We start from the raw sequence: 21,121 nt of genomic DNA, 5'->3' as shown, positions 1-21,121 counted from the left end.
GACCTCGGAGGCCAAGCATGACGATAGTGGCGGCTGAGCACACCATCATCACCAAACGACGCGTCTAGCAATATGGGGTGTTTTTTTTTTTTTGTTCTAATAAAACCCCATGTCATTCCAAGCATGTGTGTCAATTTTTACCTCTCTATCTAAATTATTCCGTAGTTTATTAAGTTTTCAAATTTATACTGACTTTTTGATCACCCGGTATTATCTTCCTGACTACAACCTCGTTTCGTTAACACCCTCAGTGAGTCTCCGATTCGGGATTATTTTCTACTGTTTCAACAGATTCGTAGCTCACGATGCTACTATATATTTTCATTACATAATATGCTTCTGTTAGCCACGTACTTTTCCCTTCAGAGCGTTGGATGAAGTGTCCTCATCTGTTGAAAAAAGATCAAGTGACCATAGAGCCAATTTTGCTTTACTTCGTTTTAAAATGACGTAAACGGTAGTAGATCTTCCATAATACGGTTCGAAACTGTTTCTGTGGCATGAGACTCGGTATATACACTGAGGAAGTTAGAAAGCATTTATTACGTCGAGGATTTTCCCAAACCTACCAGCTGCTACGTCGTTCACGTGAAATACATGAGGTCACCCGTGTGCCTACCCTTCTCTTTCAAGCTTTTCCTGAAAGGTGAAACAGAAGTCCATATATAGAGTAGTATGTATGCCACATTCAAACGTTCGTTCTGTAGTGAAAAGTACGTCGACGTGAACCTTCGTGGCAGAAGACTTTACCAACTAACTACTATTCGCCAAAGGCAAAAATCAGGGGTCGAAGCCTGATCCTAAGACGTCCGTGAAGTAAAGCAACACTCGTCCTTCCTGAACATACTCTACTCGTCTTTTGTGGCTCAGTATGGTGGCTTTTTTAATAATGCTCAAACAAGAAAATAAATTATAATGTCAATATTTGGAACATGTATATGTCACACATGTGTCCTCTCTCCGGCCTGTGACAGTCTTCTGTTATGAAAACCTACCTTGCTTCCATCTCTTCCCTCACCCCCCCCCCCCCGTTTCTCCCCTCTCTCTTCTTCTTTCTCTATGTCTGTAAGTTATCTCCATTGCAGTAGTAATTATAGAGATCGAGAAACGTTGAGCAGTAGTACCATTTGTGTCGTTACATGTTTACATTGCGGAGAATAATTTACTACCAGACCGACAATTCACTTTTCTTTCTCTGATAGCTCACCACAACGTCATAACTAACTTCTTTCCATTTGTTGCATGTCCTTATGCTTCTATGACCCCCTAAATTTATTTACTGTATAAGACCGTTTAGTTATAACTAGCGACTTGTCGCGGATTCGCACGGGTAGCACCATAAATCTACAGCCGTATGACTTGACTGGCGTAGACGTAATAAATTATATACATAAACCTTCCTCGTGATCAGTCTATCAATTAGTGAAAGCAGTGGAAAAATTCCTATAGCTGTTCCTGAGATTAACCTTCACTTACGGACAGAAAAACGAGGGTGGGGAATTTAATTCATTACAGTTCAGCCAATTTGCACGAATTATTCCTTGTGAATCAGTGTGTCTGTTACTGAAAACCGTATCAAAATCCTACTAGCTGCTGATATTAGTTTTCACAAACAGATAAAAAAAGGCGGCAAGGGTCTTTAATTTAATAATATGAACAGATGTAGGGATAATTATGGGTATCTGACATTCCGAATGAATCTAACTAACGATGTAAAATAAGCGTTTTAAGCTTAAAAGCACTCCAGCTATGGTCATTAAGCTCACGAGTACGTCATACACTGATTTTAATATTTTAATATTTCATTTGGCTGTCACTTGCTGTAGATCATCTAATTGGTAAGTCTTCGTCACTATCAGACTACAGTTTTGAGACGGCCGCAATCTAAGCAACTCTACAGTTTTGAAGGGATAGAAATGTCTAAATGACTGCAGATTGTGACATATAGCGCTTGGCTCCTGTTCAGAGCGTTTGAAGTTTGCCTCGTGATAATAAATGAATGTGTCGCTAATCCAAATAGTGGCGTAGGTATAACAGTTCTCTTCTAGTTGCGTCAATATATGACGTACTGCAATCTCCTTTTAAAACGAACATCTTTATCAATGGAAAATACTCCAAACGACAATCTGGTGCTGCTCGTAGTCTAAATCCAGATTACCAGACTGGGATTTGAATAGCTGTCGTCCCGAACATGAGGCCAGTGTCTGTCTGCAGAGAAACCTATATCAACAGAGTAGGTTCGAAAACTGGTATTGTAAGAAGTTTAACCCGCAGTATCCAGTTGACAATTTCGTTATCTCCAGACCTTGCAATAATTTTTTTGGATTAAATTCCAAACCGCAGATGTTGTGAAGGCATCTGACACTGACGGTGTCCCATGTTGGTGCAGTTCCACTGTAGAGTATAAGACGGCGTCAGGTTTACTCTCTCCTGTCTCTCTGCTTGTCATGAACAATACAAACGCGTTTCACAAACGCACCACGTACTAATCATAGTCACCTTCGCTCTACACATACACTTACGGGACAACCCCCATATTTGTCTAAGGAAAGACACTAACGTGTGCGCAGAAAGAAATCCCTTGCAATTAGACGGCTTAACCTGTCCTTCGGAGTCTCTCAACCAAAAATGGCGTATGAATCACTGTCTAGAAACTTGTTTCCTAAAATTTCTTCTTCAGGCTTGTCACATTGTATAAACTAGAAAGGTGTAGCAAGCGTAAGTCTAGTAACGTTATCTCCCGACCTTTACTGATGTGACACGTAGTAGACACCAGTTGCATTCGGGATAACGCGCAACATAGGACAACGATTACAGCAGCTGTCGAAATATTGGCCGGACTGAATAATCAGGTAGCGGCTTCGTGCTTTTTAATTTGTAGCTTTTATTGACAGTAACTTCATATTGTTATATGGCATTATCGATACCAGGAGACTGACGTCTACAGGTCAGTATTTGATTTTTTTCTATACTTTCGATGGCGCTATTCGGAGATAATTACAATGAATTTCATGCGCATGACATGCCATGCTTCCTCCATTTGTTAGCGTCCAGTCAGAAAGCGGGCAGCGCCTCAACCCGCATGCCACGTCTTTCCAAGTATAACGACCTTGGACTTGGGGTCACGTAGTAGCTGATAATTCCATTTCAATAGACACACTGCGAGATACTGGGGCAAGGTCGATGTTCTCGCCACTTGTGGCCTCTCATCATTGCACTTCTCATCCGTGTAATACCGTCCAGCACAACACCATATCATTTGTCAGCCGTGCATAACGTTTCACATTTTAAACGCACACGCCGTTTCGAAATGAACTTAGTACCACTATGACTCCTCATGAAAAGCATATTGTACGTGTCTGAATAAATCTGACGCATTTTCAAACGTTAAGTGCAGCTCAGTGTTCTGGCCCTCCAATTTCGATAATTTATAAATTTAGATTTCTAGTTACGGAATTATTAATTCCTTTTGCAGTGACGGGCAACTAAAATAAAGAGTTTTGTTTAAACAACGAAACTTTCAATCATTTTCTTTTCCAGGACAATTTGTTCATTTCTATGTATTTGCTGCCCCTGTCATCCTTAGTTATTTGTATCATTCACGGCAAACTTTCTCATACAACTTTTACCTTTTACGATCCGTTCTGTCACGATTTCATAGTACTGTGTGGCACAAGGCGTATTCCATCAGCTTATCATGTCTTTCTTTTTCACCGGTCCAGGTGCTGCGGTAATGAAGGTACTATACTCATATTCGGCAGGAGCGAGAAATAAATGCCCCTTTGACCATCTTGGTTTTAGGCTTTCTGTGGTCACGTCAGAGCAATCACCCCTTTCAGACTTGAATTTTTTTAGGAGGAAGCAAATTTTCCTTTATGCTGTAATGCTCTTAGGTAATTTTTTTAATGTTTTGATATGCAAGACAAAATATGTACCCGTTTACAAAATATACCGTGTACACTTCTTTTTATGGTCGAAAATAACTAATTTTGAAATATTCAGTGTTTTAATAGATAAACTGGTCATTCAATAGTTACGATGCAATATAACAATAATAATAACCATTCATTTACACTGTGTAATATACCTAACCAACCACTTCCGTGTATTCTGGCGATCACAAGCTCCTGCGCACTGCTACACTGACTAGTTGATTTTTTTACAATGAAGCCCAGCAGTTACAGCACTTTTACATGATAAATAGACTACATCTAAAAATGTGTGCATGAGGTTTCCACTGGGGATTGTTCCAGCTAAGATACGGTAAAATTTAATATGACCAGTGGGTTAAGGTGAATGTCGAGATGTTTACTTAAACTAAGCCACGGCCGGACCCCTCCTCGACTTTCATCAAATCAGAGTCGGTGGTCAGTTTATAATGTCGTTGACGTCGAAAAGTCCTGTCTTCTTTCTTTTTTCTTACTGTCTCTGTGTCTCTCGTTTAACCATTCTCTCAGTTATTGTTTACCCCAAACAAACCATCCTATCATACCCTACGTGAAATGACTTCACTTACTATTTCACAGCAAGCTCCCATAAGGTAATGCGCTGCAGATATATTGCCTAGTTGACATGGCACAACTCTTTATACAGTTCTGTGAGATGTTTGGACAACAGTAGCTGCTAGTCAAGTGTTCTTCGCGCTCGGCTACTTACATGCGTGTCATATCCACGTTATTTTCATGATTTTGTTTCCTTTTTTATTTCAAAAATATAAATACGCACATTCAATACTATCTATATTTGCCATCACTAAATCTTATCAGGTAGTTACTATCACTTAGGAGGATTAGGTTGTGTTTTCGGTCAGTTTAATGCGTATTTCGACTCCCCATTCTGCAACGTCTCACACAAATACTGCTTCAAAACGATTCACATGTGAATCAAGTATATTACAAACATAAACGAAAAGCAACGCTATTTTCAATCGTAACTTACTTCAGAAAATTATTGCTCTAAAAGAGTTGAAATTGAATTTTCTCTTCTTGTGCAATAACTGGCAGCTTTAAAAGTCCAAAACAAAGCTTTTAACACAATAATTTGGAACCAAATTTCCATTAAAGTTGTGTAAAATTAATTAATTAGTTCGGATAATAGGAGAAAAGAATCTCCAGTAATATGTAAAGTAGATCGATAAGACGGAATAACAAGTCATCATGAATGATATGATGTCATGCGCTAGCCATATAACAAGTCATTATGAATGATATGATGTCATGCGCTAGCCATTTCTGGCTGTTTAGATGCTTAATGTTATTGTTCTCTCTATAGAAGTGTGTTTCTTTGCCCTACATCACGTGCAGGAATCGTTGTTTTGGAACAGTTTATGACGTAACGCTTTTATAGCTACGAGGACGCCGTCACTCATTCCGTTAGTGTGTGGAAAGATTTGGAAGGCGTGGTGTCTATACTCAGTAGTAATGAATCTTCTCCTCCAAAACTTTAATACGCTGTCCGAAAAGTAAATTAGTAAACGATGAAGAAATCATAGCAGAAACGTAAAATGTACGTGGCATATAGCTAATAATAGTGCAGGTAAATCATTAAATTGAAAGACATAATCAAATTACCTTCACAGTATCACTAGTTTGTAAACCTACAGAGAGAGAAGGTAAGATTTTTTATAAGCTAGTATACCCCAGAGGAGCCTAATGTGTTTCTAGGCTTTCAAACTGATTCGATCCGAGTCAGTAGTGCGCGTGCGTATAAAAACGAACAGACATTGAATAGTCGTGTCCTTGTGTTGTAACCCTCTCAGTAGTATTGGTGGAATCTACAGACGACAACAGTTCATCAATTGGCCTAATAAGAGCTGAGTGTACCCTTCTTACCAACAGCGCTCGACAGACCCGAACGGTCACCCATCCAAGTGGTAGCCATGCTCGATAGCGCTTAACTTAGGAGATTTGTTGAGAACCGGTGTTATCACAGCGGCAAGTCCGTTGGCGCCGATAATACACTGGTGTACAAAACTTAAAGACGAAATGAACTTTCGCTTGTCGTGTCACTGCGCTGTATACAGAGAGAACTGCTGCACTACAGTACTGAAGGTAAAGGAAAAAATACGCAATGGGACGAGCAAAAACGACATTTTTATTCAAAGATAATGATTACGCTGGGATGACTGTTATTTATGATGGTCCCTCGAAGATAACAAAAAGCGACACATTGTTATTAAACAGGGTATGTGATCACCACGGACGGCATGCATTCTGTGCAACGTACTCTCATGCTGTCCTCAAATTGAGAAAATGGTTCAAATGGCTCTGAGCACTATGGGACTTAACATCTGAGGTCATCAGTCCCCTAGAACTTAGAACTACTTAAACCTAACTAACCTAAGGACATGACACACATCCATGCCCGAGGCAGGATTCGAACCTGCGCCCGTAGCGGTCGCGTGGTTCCAGACTGAAGCGGCTAGAACCGCTCGGCCACACGGGCCGGCCTTCAAATTGTAGGAAGGAGAGGCACACAGCAATCAGTCCTAATGCCATTAGTTCTTATTACTCTCGCATATCTAGATTTCAGCTGTAAATACCACCTGCAGTGCGCTTGAGACACAATCCAGCAAAGTCGCGGCAGTACATATCACCATACGATCTTACTGGTTCTGCCAATACACCAGTAAGATAGTATGGTGACATGTGCTGCCGCGAGTTTGTTGGATAGTATTTATAGGCAAAATCTAGATATGCAAGAGTAATAAAAACTAACGGGGTTGCGACTGGTCGCTGTGTGCCTCTCCTATAGTCTACGGTCGCTGTTCACAATAGTTCGTTGTGGAATCAAAGTTAGCCACAGATTTGGTAAGTAGTTCTTGTGGTATGGCGTTCATTCCCTCTGCCAGAGCGGTTGACAACTGGAGCACGGTCGTTAGTGCATCTGAACATGCTGCAAATACGTATCCTCGACGCATTCCACAATTGATCAATGGGATTTACGTCGGCGAACGGACAAGCCAGTCCATTCGCTCGTCGCGTGTTGTCATCCATAAAAATGAATTCAGGGCCACATGCACCCCTGAAAAGACGAAGCAGTACAGTGTCACTATAACGCTGCCCGGTTAGTGTATCATGCTCAAAGGTTTGTGAGGACGGCCATGCAACATTATGCCTCCCCACACCATAATGTCTGGACCACCATACCTATGATTTTCGACGCTGTCCCTGGGTGCATTACGTACTCTCATATGGCGAGAGGTGGGAAGACTTAATGCACTCAGGAACATTGTCCAACATGACCGTTTTGGTGGCCCGGGTGTTACGGTTTGGGGAGGCAAAATCTTTGAACACAATACACTCACTGGGCAACGTTACCGTTACACTGTAGTCCTTCCTCATCTGCATCTTTTCTGGGGTGCATTCAACCCTGAGTTCATTTTAACGGTTGACAATGTGCGACAGCATCAAACTGCGCAGGGGCAGGAGCACTTGGAACTGGAGGATTTTCGGCGAATGGACTAGCCTGCTCGTTCCCCCGACTTAAATCCCATCGAGCGAGTGTGGGATGCGTTGGGAACACTTACGGCAGCACGTCGACAGCCACCAGTGACTATCCAACAGTTGTCAACCGCGCTGGTGTGCGAATGGAACACTTCACCGCAAGATACCCTTACCAACCTTGTGGTCCGTTGCAAGACCATGTGCAGCTGTCCGTGGGACCACAGATCATTTTATAACTACAACCGTGTCTCGCCCTTTGTAATGTCCTGGTGACCACCATAAATCGCTGAGACTTCAGTGTAATTACTGCCTTTTAATGAAAGTGCAGTTTCTGCTCTTCGCATTGCGTATTTTTTTCAATTACCTTCTGTACTGTACTGTAGCAATTGTTTCTATACAGGGTGAACGTTAATACAACCGACAAACTGCAGGGACGGATTCCTGACTGGAAATGGAGGAAGAAAGGTCCTATGAACATGTGTCCCAAAATGCATCGTTGCCACGGAAGGTGGCACTGACGAATGAAAGTTCCCCTGACCACGTGCCATTTGTTCCTTTGTGTTGCAGGCTGTGTGATAAACGCAGTGTACTGTAAGCAGCAGACTGGTCCGGTATTCATCTCTGGAACAAGCCGATTTGCTCTTTGTGTATGGCCAAGCAGATGGAAACGGACGAAAGGCAGCACGGCTATGCCAAAGCATGTGTCCTTACAGACACCAACGACATCACACAACATTTCTAGCCATTTTATGGCGTTTGTGTGATCATAGGTCCTTTCAGACAGACGAACGTGCGGGGAGGTGGCAGGCCGGTGGAGGCCCGGGTTCAACAGGACATTGAGACGAACCATTATAAAAGCTCCAGGCAAATGGCCCGCCAACATGGTGTAAGCCAAAGTACTATTATGTGTATCCTCTATTTCAGGCATGTGTGAACGCGAGTCTAGCTTACTACGAAGGCCGCACTGAACGTCTGTTGTGACGTGGATGCGATGCAGTTCTGAACTGTGTCCCGAGACGATCTGTTGCCCTGGCACGCACATCGTCCATCAAATGTCCACAGGACCTTTCTTCCTCCATTTCCAGTCAGTAATCCGTCCCTGCAGTCTGTTGGTTTTATTAATGTTCATTCTGTATAGGCCCTGTAGCCCAAGGTTCATCGAGCTATGTAACTTGGCAGGGAAACACCATGCGAAAATTATCTTTGTTCTTAAGTATTGCACACACGTATATACTGAAAGAAGGATATGACTGTTGTGTGTATAACATCACTAAAGTACTGTTTATTGTGATGAATAATCGTATTTTATGTTAGTCACCATTTTCAGATATAGATCATATTGAGATTTTCACTCTGCAGCGGAGTGTGCGCTGATATGAAACTTCCTGGCAGATTGAAACTGTGTGCCGGACCGAGACTCGAACTCGGGAACTTTGCCTTTCGCGGGCAAGTGCTCTACCAACTGAGCTACCCAAGCACGACTCACGCCCCGTCCTCAAGCTTTACTTCTGCCAGTAACTCGTCTCCTACCTTCCAAACTCTACAGAAGCTCTCCTGCGAACCTTGCAGAACTAGCACTCCTGAAAGAAAGGATATTGCCGAGGCCTGGCTTAGCCACAGCCTGGGTGATGTTTCCAGAATGAGATTTTCACTCTGCAGCGGAGTGTGCGCTGATATGAAACTGTGGCTAAGCCATGAAGAAGTCGCGAAGTAGTGTAACACAAATTGGCAGAAAGGCAGATAGTAGATTGCTCTTCACCGGAATAGTAGCAATAAACTATACTTTCTTTAAAAATGGGCCATTTACATGACATTCGTGCAGTTCACTTTTGGTACCAACTATAATTGTTACCATTCGAGAATGGGTTAAACGTGCAAGCAAGGCAAGTGTTAAGCAGCAAATTGTTGTTCGTAATATATTACTTGAGCCGTTTGAGAGCTTCATTAACTGCTTTTAGCTATCTGAAAAGGCAGTCTCTGTTTAATAATATCTGATAAACTCTCAAAAACTTGCTACAAGATCACAAATATCTACGCTTCACTTGGCACTACCACTAGTTGCTTCTCTAGAACGTCTAAGAACCTGCCATTCAAAACGTGCGAAGAGTTGAGTAAACATTTAAATAATTCGGAAAAAAGTTCTCTCCTTTGTGTCCCCCCGACATTCACGAATAAGATAATAATATGAGTGTGGAATAAATGATTCAAATGGCTCTAAGCACTATGGGACTTAACATCTTAGGTAATCAGTCCCCTAGACTTAGAACTACTTACACCTATCTAACTTAAGGACATCACACACATCCATGCCCGAGGCAGGATTCCGGACTGAAGCGCCTAGAACCACTCGGCCACAGCGGCCGGCGATGAGTGTGGACTAGCGGCTTCAACTGAGAGAGTACTTTTAATTACCTTGACGACGATGAGACACTGTGTCCTCGTCAAAAATAATGGAGAGAGTCTTGATCACGTTAACAGAAGCAACTTCCCCTCTTCCACATTAACCTTACTACTTTTGTATTTATCTGTCCTTTTCTTACCCAAAAGTCACGTGATTATCGTAATTATTCATGTTTAAAATACGTCTCACGTATGGAAGTATCATCCTTGTAGTTGTATGAGACATATTCGTGCCAATCAACACACAGTCCATGGTTCACAGACCATGGAGCTGATCACTGATTACATACCTCTGAAGCCGAAGAGCTCGATTCCATGCTTCTGTATTTTCTACTGGGTGTTACTGTAAAACCCTGCACTCAGTGGATATCGAATGAGCTGTTCTGCAATTTTTTTGTGTTCGCATCACTCCCTAACATTACATCGTTAGCTCTTGTTCATTCTGATGTGATAGGTGAAGTTTTCTGGTGGACGAAGTGAAAACTCTTGACTTTTTGCAGTTCCTGCACCTCATAAATGTCAAAAAACCTCTGGCAGCAGTACAGGCCTAACAACAATTGGGCAGGCTGTAAATGATGTCATCAATTTCATGTTGAGGCAGTTACGCCCATTCTTCCTGCAGAGTTGCTCGCAAGTCTTTGATAGTGGTTGATGGATGCTAACGTAATGCAACCCGTGTCCCTAGTGTATCCCAGACTTGGTCTATGGGATTCAAATCGGGAGAGCGAGCAGGCCACGGCATACGTGCAAATTCTTCCGTTTCCAAGAAAAGTACGAAATCATGGCCCGGAGCACCTCGCAACGACCCCACACAAGACCCCAAAATCTCATCATGATACCTGACAGCAGTTAATCCTTTCCGATTCAACCGTACATGTTTATGAAAAGGTTTTCGACACCATTAGGGACCCTCCTCGATATCGGTCTCTTTCCACAATGTTTGGGTACCGAAATTGTGTTCCACGTTCTCTCCAGATGCGAATGTGTCGAGAATCACTCTCCAGATCAAATCAGGACTCACCTGCGGAGAGAACCTTTGCCCACTGTCCGACCGCCCAGTTGGCATGTTGACGACTTCACTCTGCACGTTCCCTTCTGTAAAGACGCGTCAGAGGTACATATACAGCAGGTCTCCGATAATAAAGGCCGCTCTGCAGAAGCCTTCTGTACACAGTTTGCCTCGATGCAACACGCCCAGTGGGTGCTGCGAGGTCAGATGGCAGTTGCTGTGCAGTACTAAGGTGGCACCTTTGTCCCCTTACAGCCAAATAACGGTCGTCTCTTTCTGATGTCACACGTGTCGGCCCTGCTCTGGACTTCACGATACAGTTACGGTCTTTATGAACTATCGTCACATCCGAAGAACAACAACGATTCACGGTAAGCCATCACGCCACATCAGTTTGCAACTGTCTTGCATCCATTTTTCCTATGTTCCTCCACCGTAGAGTCTGGCAGGCGTCTTCACTGTGCCATACTGCACCGTCTATGTCTGTGTACGAAGCGATTGTGAATTTGGACTACCTGGCAAACACTATCCCGTTTCATAGGTGCCTTGACGTCACGTTGGCGTGGTTGTTCGGTGACAGGAATGCCATCTTCCGTGCAGAACACGACCGTACGGACATTTGATGATAGTTTGTATGATTATATCGTGAATTAGACACAGGACGGGGAAACGGTGGTTTGTTGCCTTAATTTTGGACACCAGTGTATCTTCGATAATGGTAAGGGTTTATATGGAGGATATTTTTGAAGAATCTACAAATCATGACAATAGCCAGTTACTACGTGACAGTTTTAATACATAATACTTTCAAAAAATCAGAACATAACACAAATAACAAAATACACTATAAACGCCAATGTCACCACTCAAATATGTAGTTGCAAATTTACACCTAAAAAGAAAGCCACTAAACTTGCATTGTAACAACTGACTTAGTGATGCTAAGTGAACGCGTGTTTTGAACAAAAGGACTGATTGTATGAAGTTAACATTTGTTTTGGCAACTGAACTGTGCATACATTCAGTGAAGGTTGCGAGAAATGTTTTGTGTTTGTAACGGAAATTCGATATACCGCATTCTATGAAATAAATTATATAAAATTCAAAAAATAGAGATGTCTGGAAATGTCTAATCTCTCTCCCAGAGTTTATACATATCGTATGTGTCAGAAATATTTTAAATTTCTTTCTCCTTGCTGACTGACACAACTTGCTGTATCGAAATCTGATATAAATTGCAGTATACGCAAATTCCTGTAAACCATTAGCGCCTCAGCCGTACGGCTGACACCCTTTTCGAGCTAAGTACATGTTTATCGCGTAGAGTATTTTCTTAAAAGACTGTTAACAAGTTCACATTGAAAGATGTAACGTTAGAGCCCATACAACAGGGACAATGTGAGCTTCAAAGATTCTGAAGTCTTTCTAACAGCCCTAAAGTCGATGGAGTCAGCGGAGGAACTTAGCCAGCGAGTGATATGCGACGTCATATTTAAGTGGCTCATTAAAACAGAGTGCCTTAACGGCCTAGCTCTGCTCAGCAAGCCACTACTTGAGCACAACGTGTGGGATTCTGTGTCGTCGCCATCATCCGGTCTTCTAGTAAAGTGGCTTGCAGAACTGAACTGTTATAAACTGCAAGAGAACCACGGATGTTGCTTGAACCAGAAACGTAACGACCACGTGCCGGCAGCACTGGCTGGCTTTCAATGTAATTTGTGGTTTTTGTACAGCTGTCTACCACATATGAAATGAGTTTAGGCTAAGGTTAATAATACGAATAAAAACTATGTGAAGCCCGAAACCTGCTGATTAAAAAACCAAAATGATCGTTGCCGTCCGTGTTACTCACACTCTTGATGTTCAACGGCTATACCTCCTGGAGGGGAAATAAATCAGCGATGTTAAAAATATATGGAGACGCCTCTCTAGGGTCAACATTTCAGACGCCGCACACATGCCTAGATATTAAATGGTAACTAACGTGCCGGGAGCCTTTTCTAGTTTCTAATAGAGTTTCAATACTTCAGATAGGCTACGGTGTCTTTTCAAATTTCTATGAGATATCTACGACATTAATGAAACATCTAGATAGTGTTCGTTAGAATATATCCACGAAAGTCATTACGTGTGGTTGTGAAGGATTTCTGCTCATGTTTTAGCGTCTTTCATCGTCAGCAGGGGAAACGTAGTTGCGAAATCGTAATTGAGCTATTCATTTCACATTCCTATGTTCAGAAGCTAAGATAAAATCCAATTTATTACTTATCTTCTTTCCATGGTAATCACTTTCGGATGACGTACTTTTGTCTTGCATCACAGCGAGAGCGCATACGCCCCTACAAACGATTAAATTTAAACTTGGTACATATCGGTTGAAACTCAATAGCACACAAGAAATCGCCACCAGGTACCAAAAACAGAACTTGACTGGTATAACCATAGCAGTGTCTCAGTGGTGCAGACTATGCCATAGCTTTTGCTGGTACGGAGAATCTTAGTGTCAGGACGACAAAAATTCACGCTCTATAGACAAGTCTTCTTCCTGAAGAGGAAATGCAAACGCGCATAATAGTTTTGCTTCCTTCAAGGATTACAAGGGGCAGTAAAATATTACACACGTTTTCGTAATTGAATTCCTATGGTCATGTGATAGTTGGACATTAGCATTAGCACGTACTGAGATTTAAGTAGCCGCATCAACACGAAATCTGCAGTAGTTTTTATGCTAGTATATAAACATCTGTATTATTACTATGTTTGTTGGAAAACATCCGATTTTATATGGAAGTTGAGTAAATTTAATCTGAAACCTATATTTTCCACATAGCACAGGATATGAACGCAAAATGAGATTATCCGACTGAAACCATACCTGTTACACACATGATGGATATAAGGGAAGCATTAATGGTCTATTGATGGAATCCTTATATTTTGAATCTCCAGCCACTATATACGCACCTAAAATATTATAGGAGCGCCACATCTTAGTCCACAGATGGCACTGATGAATTCTTCTATGGCGTAACACATAATGGCGAGCCACAATCCAAAGGAGAGATGAAATCTCAGCGAAGAAATTGGCAATGACATTATAATTCACCTATTTTCCAACGAACAGTTTCTGAACTTTCTTACGACATCTCTGTAGTTGGCAAACTGAAACTTGTAAAAAGTAACGATTTTGCTATGACTCGGAATTTTTAATTATTTAACCTTCCATAGCGCAATATTTGGTGGTTTCTTCCGCTTAAATTAAGTTCAGTGTACAGGTAGGATAATAAAGAGCTGCAAAAAACTACTTATTCGAACTATTTAAGACTCTTCGTTGAGATAGCTTTTTTGATATGCCCTTAACGTCTTGAAAGTTAGCATGAATTTTGTTTAAGAGATATCACCGTCATGTCTTGCAAAGACATATTTTGTCTGAAAATCTATTGTAAAAAATTCTAGAGTTTTCTTACATAATCTCTATGTGGCTAGATTAAATTTACTAATTATATTTCCTTTCTGTTTATTTTCAGGATGAATTTCATCCTTTCATCGAGGCACTGTTGCCTTTCGTCAAGTCTTTCTCCTACACGTGGTTCAACCTGCAGGCAGCGAAACGCAAATACTTCAAGAAACACGAGAAGCGTATGTCCTTAGAGGAAGAAAGGCGGTGCAAGGAAGAACTCCAGGTTAGTTGCATCGATATACATATACGTAAAATCAACAGCGTACAAAGCCCTTATAACAGTTTTTTTTTCTTCGAGTCCTAACTCTGTATGCATATCGTTGAAATGGTATCTCCTCTTGCACTCAATACAATGGTTAACACGCGACGCTTTCGGAAATGTCAACTGACAGGCATTTCACATTAATACTTTAGCTGAAACAGCATTGAAATTGTGGATGCGATTATTTTCAGATACAGTTTATAGCCGTTCCTCATTTGTACCAGAACATGTCACAAATTAATTTTCTTCGTGTCAAGAATTAAAAGACTGGATGTTTCATGATTTTTTACAATAATGATTTAGGCAATTCCTTCCTCGAGTAATTTTATAAAAGGTTGAATTACCTTAGGTAACTTCTGTCATATTCTCTTTTAACATCCTGCAGACCATATTTCGTATAAATTTAATAATAAGGCTGAAGTGTCTAACATTCGCTGAAAATACGCTGACTTAACGCTTGGTTCTAGTTTAAAAACAAACTTTTCATTGTTTTTCTGTCAAGAAAATTTCTCATAAATTATGAAATAAGAAATCAACAGTTCTGCCATTTTCTTTTCACTTGTCATTGAACATCACCATGTCTAGCGATGGCTGAAATTTAAAATCGTTTTAGTTTTGGAAATATTATGTAGCAACCTGTCTGACAAAGTCATTTTCCTACAAACAGTAGAGCCAATATCTTCGTAGTGCCTACCAATTACTACACGAAATACGTTCTCCAGTATTGAGTCAGGAAGGCAAGCACTCGAGGCCAGTTGACTGAGCTGTACTGACGAATATTTCATCCTAAGATTACACAATTTTTTTTCCGAAAGTCCTTAATAATGAACGTAAGTAGGTATATTTACTTCGAGGTGGTAAAGTGAATCACTCACACTCTCACATGCACACACACACACACACACACACACACACGGTAACATTTCCCGTTTACGTGACTACCCTAAGCATAGATGAAGACATCAGAGGTTCATGTTACAGCTATTTCTTTATGACTAGAACAATACCTCAATACGGAGCACAGTGCATATATGGAGAGAAGAAAATGCAGATCTATAACAAGACTATCTTATAGTTACTATTCGGGACAGATAGACATTGATCAACAAATATATTGTAGAATCCGTGGAATAGAGTGCTGGTACATCTCTAGGATGAAACACAGCCGCAACTCTTAGTGTGACCTACACAATAAGTCGCTGGAAGTGATTTGAGGTATCTCTCAGTAGGCTTCCTCACACAGTGCGTGTGACTTACCAGAATGTGGCTTGTACGTTCTGAGTTGGTAGTGGATTAAGCTACATATGCTCTCGAGAGTCATGATCCTGTTAGAATTTTCGGAAAGAGATATCGATTAAAATTTATCGAACTGTTCATCAGTCCATTCTGTACTGTTGTATGTGTAGACTATTTTACTATAAGGCTATGCCGCTTTTGGTAGGGGAAAGATTAACTACATGGGGTTTAATCTCCAATATTGACTCATCCCATATGTACATGCCTTCTGTACAAACTTAAGTGCCATGAAATCGCCAAAGGATATACCCTTAGTAAGACTCCTTGCACAGCACTCTGCTACCATTTGTGGCACAGAGTGCCGTCTCTACAGACCGGGAAGGCGTCCAACGCTCACTTTCTTGGCTAGTTGAGCGAATAGTAGCTGCTCCACGGTCTGCAAAGTCTGCAAAACGGGCGGGAGAGCGGTGTACTAACCACATACCCCCCCTCCCCACCATACATCCCCATACCGCATCCGCATGACGCGTCAAGGCAGAGGACAACACGGCAGCCGCTAGACATCCCTTGGGCCTTCAGGGCCTGGACGAGAAACTCGTTTTTTAATAAAAGAATTAAGAACAATTTGATGAGCATCGCCGTTTCAATCATAGCTGCTGTCTCAGCTGTTGTGTTATCACAGTCGCTCCATTGTCAGACTCACTGAAAGTCGCCACTGCCCTGTTCTCCGTACACAGTGTCATCTCAATGATCCCTCTGTGTTGCCCACACCGGGTTTACAAATATGTCCTATAAGAACGCGATCAATTTTCTTGTTCAATCTGAACGAACAGTCCATAATATGCTCACAGATTTCTGTATATTAAGTTTCACCTCTCCGAATTGATTATTGCGATCTCATTCTGGAAAGTAGTCCCTTTCTGACATGTTGTGAACCTGTTATTAGGTTTCATACGCATATCTTCAGTATAGCACCATCTATACATTAACATTATCAGTAACTGGCATAGCCTACACAGCGAATTATAAAAACTTTACAAAACTATTCCCATGCAAGCTATCATTGAATAATTGTTTTCGTTTCAGTGATTCATTCTGTCAGAGCGTTACGCTATGCATTCGTCTCTGTCAGTTTCATCAAACACGGATAAACTATATCGCTACAAATTTAAGAAACAGGAATTTTGGATCACGGTCATGGCTTATTTCTTGCCGAATCTATTGTGGACGTCTAATTGATTAGGCAATGTCATTGAAACAGATAAACAGGTTATTATTACGAATTCCTGGAAACAACGAAGAGCGGAGGTCATTTGCACAATAATTTCATAGCTCCGTCTCAGTCACACAGGGTCAAACGGTTTAGAGACATATCATTCGTTGCATCCGCTTTGTTTCGAAACATCTACTAACGAAACCGCAAGTAAAACCAAAAGGATGATCTTCTCAGTTACTCTTCAGGGCTAATATTGCTTGCTCCGTAGCTGGTAAAATATTTGCTAGCAAAAATTTAAATGGATGACTTCTGAACACATTTTCTGTTCCTTGTGTGCACGTGATTTAGTTCATAACCATTATTATTACGTTATTGTCATTTTATGAGTATCTGGCAAAAAGATTGTACCAGATTGTTAAAATTTAATTCCAGCTAATCACTGAGGTCCAGAGTAGTCTGTAAGTATCGTACGACCGTGAAGATCGGTAAATACGCAAATGCATTAATGCGGAATCAATTTACGCTGGAAAAAAATTGGTTCTAATTGAGGCCACCAGGTGCAAATATGGCGTTGTACACTGTTTGTATGACGGTATGACATCCACGCTGTCATCAGACAAGCCATACCGTCACTGAACAGTATGGCTATGCGAAGAGAGACCGCGCACTGTTAGTGAAGCTGTCTCATGTAAACGGCAGCAATTACAGTGCTGTACAGAGAGAGTATCGCCGACTTACAGGTCCGATGAGAGATCCAATGTCTTTAAATGGTTTAAAGAAGATGATAATTATATACGATAACACCGGTGAGCTTGGTGTGACGCATCCCATGATCAACAATACGGAAAGTTTTCGGTCTATGTCACACTGGTACCCGTACAGGACCCAAGGGGTGTAGCAACTGAAACCTCATGATCAGCAGCAACCTTCTGAATTTGCCCTTCGATATTTGGCACGGATCGATGTTGATGGCACGTGGCCGGGCAATATTCTATGGAGTGACGAGGCACATTTTACACTACAGGACCCAGTGAATACACAGAACTGCACAATTTGGGATACTGTTAAACCGCGTGTTGTGCACGAAGAGCTGTTACAAGCTCCGTATGTGACTGTGTGCTGTGTATTCACAAGCACCGTTATTCTCTATCCGTACTTCTTTGAGGAAAATACACCCAGATGGCCTGTCAGCTGTAACGTGACTTCTGCACGTTATCGGCACTTCCTTGTACAGCATGTGATTCCTGCTTTGGAAGAGTGCAACTGTATGGAAACCACCGTTTTCACACAAAATGGGCCAACACCTCTTGTCGCTCACCCAGTGAAAAATCTGCTTAATTAAACCGTTCACGAACGTGTTGTCTCTAGAGGTTTTCCAAATGCATAGCCTGCAAGATCACCTGATCTGAATCCATGTGACTTTTGACTCTGGGGATATCTAAACGAACGCGTATAACAGTGAAACGTTCGGTCTGTAGCTTATCTGAAGCTCAGTATACAGTAACAAGTTGCTCAGATTCCACAGGGACTGCCGTGAGCAACTGTTGATCACGTCGCTTTTCGGATGCAGCATTTCGTTGACATCTCCGGTGCTCACGCTGAACAAACTGTATAACTAGTGGTTAATAAAAAAATCAACATAATGACTCTCTCATTTGTTTGACGTTTCCTGCCTAGGTCCCGTTGTTAATTCATTACATATGGAAACATTTCTGTCAAGTCGGGAAACTACCTCAAATTGGCCTTCAAAAAACTTCCTCAGCAACAGCGCGCGTCCGCAGCTCGTGGTCGTGCGGTAGCGTTCTCGCTTCCCACGCCCGGGTTCCCGGGTTCGATTCCCGGCGGGGTCAGGGATTTTCTCTGCCTCGTGATGACTGGGTGTTGTGTGCTGTCCTTACGTTAGTTAGGTTTAAGTAGTTCTAAGTTCTAGGGGACTGATGACCATAGATGTTAATTCCCATAATGCTCAGAGCCATTTTTGAACAAACAGCGCGCGGGTCGCGCGAGATTTTCAATATTCTCGCGCAGACTGGTAATGCTGGAGAGAATAGGAATAGGACCTTTTCTGTAGGAAATTTAATTTAGTTTAATTTTTTACTGTGACAAGTTTCCGCTGAATGGAGCTACTTTCGTGTTATTCAAGAAAAACGTACACAAGTGATTAAATGTGTTCTATCTCGGAAACTATTCGGAATAGGGCAAATATCCAACTGATTTTTTTGTTCCGAGTCACTAACACTGTAACCCCTCAAAGCATGTATCTTTCCTTCATGACACATGCTGTATACAGAAAGATATACTAATCTTTTGTTTGTTTTTAACACAGTGATCGTCGGTTTACTAGGAGATAAACTCAACCTGAGGCTTTTTGTAACAAAAGGGAAACACGTTTTCACGATATCAGTTTTATTTCACACTTTAACTTGTCGCAATGGTAAAAACACACCATTCAGCTTTTTCCTCACGGCTGTATGAAATTAATGCACATACTGACTGCCAACTACTGACTGATCATTTGGTGCGTATTCAATTCTAAGGCGTGGATGTGACAATAGCATTCAGTAATTATTTTGCTTATACCACTGGCTATACAAGCATACCGTACTCTTTTCAATGAAATAAAATAAAATGTTGAAACTTTTGAGAGAAGGACGGCTATATGAAATTAATTGAAGTAAACTGCATAGAACGCGTGCACTTCACAGAGTGTGTTTATCAAAAACTCCATCTTATTTCTTGTTCATCTTACTTCTGTCCATACTCGTGCTGTTTCTAGCAAATGCTTTCAGTCTGCATTCGCAAGACAGCGTAAAAAACGTTCTGTATTTCAGCACTGCAGGAAAACTTTGAGTCGTGCCACCCCTCGCAGATCCATCGCATTTCTGTTTCGTCAATCAATGGACAACGTCCTTATGAAATGGAAGAGTTGGGTTTTTCTTCAAGAAAGAGCCGTCTAGTCACTTGCATAACTTTGATTCGGTCCTTACGGAGGGAAAACCATAAGTAATTAATTCATATCGTTGTTCACGACAATGCAAGCGAATTTATCGTGTGTTTCCTACACCATAGAGACGCGGCTCTGTTTACTTTTGCCATGAGTTTACATGCGTTGTGTACACAGTGTTTGGGCACTTCTCTGCATTCGCTTACGTGAATACTAATCTGGCTCCCATTAAGAAAGATATATACAAACTAAGTTCCTGCATGAACATTTACGTAAACGGCAAACGAATCTCACACTATGAAATGATGAAACACCCATAGAAATAATTATATCACCAGTGACAGTTTTTCATGACATCCTGGAGCTCTTACACTGCCTCCTGTTTGTCTTCATTTCTCCCATTTCTTTCCATAGAAACACTGAGATTCGGATTAAACGAAGATTCCTTTTTTAATTACATACTTGCGTCTGCTAGCGCGGTGATACCCTCCCCAGTATGGCTGAGTGTGCATCTGCGGTGTTGCTACGGCAGATTTGGTTGCTGCATGATATCCGCTGTGGCCTGTATCGTATACTTACAGCTTACAGGACACCAGCGACTTCACAGCCGATTGCATATCGATCCTCCTACATTATCTGGGACGAGGACAACTTCGACAAACTCAGGCTTACAGCGCTGTGCTCCTTAATAGCTTCGTAACTCCCACTGGTTTACTTCCTAATTCTGTCCATGGATACACAGCGGTTGAATATATAGTCTCAAATCTCACACAGAGTGAACGATTCAAATAATTTTTACGTTCTGTCGCTCTTAATGCTCATAAGGGACACCGTATGAAGGTAGACGTATACATGCATCCTCTTGAAGTCAACTGATAGGGTTAAACAGTATGCAAGTTATTTTTTAAACGAAGTTAGGAAATGCTGAGATACTGTTTGCTACGTAAAGTATCTTGCAAAAACGTTGTACCTCTAAGACTAAAGAAGTTAGAAATTAGTATTACCAGGTATTAGACTCAATCTGCATTTAGTACGATATTCAGAGGTCACTTGGGGTGGTCTATTGCCTGTTCTAATACGATGTAAAAGGGTTGGACAAAAATATGGAAACGTCGCAAGAAATGTATGCTTGAAAATAAATGCAGATTA

General features: G+C 41.5%; 1 protein-coding gene across 7 annotated transcripts in view; it reads left to right on the top strand.

Annotated features, from left to right (window-relative positions):
- Window positions 1–21,121, top strand: part of LOC126183483 (nuclear factor 1 X-type) — a 580,732-nt gene that overhangs the window by 82,096 nt on the left and 477,515 nt on the right. For all 7 annotated transcript variants that reach the window (XM_049925509.1, XM_049925504.1, XM_049925507.1 and 4 more), the window contains exon 2: window positions 14,382–14,537. In XM_049925509.1, the coding sequence (XP_049781466.1) occupies window positions 14,382–14,537 (156 nt within the window). The remainder of the gene's footprint in view (window positions 1–14,381; window positions 14,538–21,121) is intronic.

Source organism: Schistocerca cancellata, chromosome 4, assembly GCF_023864275.1.
Source record: "Schistocerca cancellata isolate TAMUIC-IGC-003103 chromosome 4, iqSchCanc2.1, whole genome shotgun sequence".
Lineage (NCBI taxonomy): Eukaryota > Metazoa > Arthropoda > Insecta > Orthoptera > Acrididae > Schistocerca > Schistocerca cancellata.
This window is presented reverse-complemented; position numbering and strand designations above follow the sequence as displayed.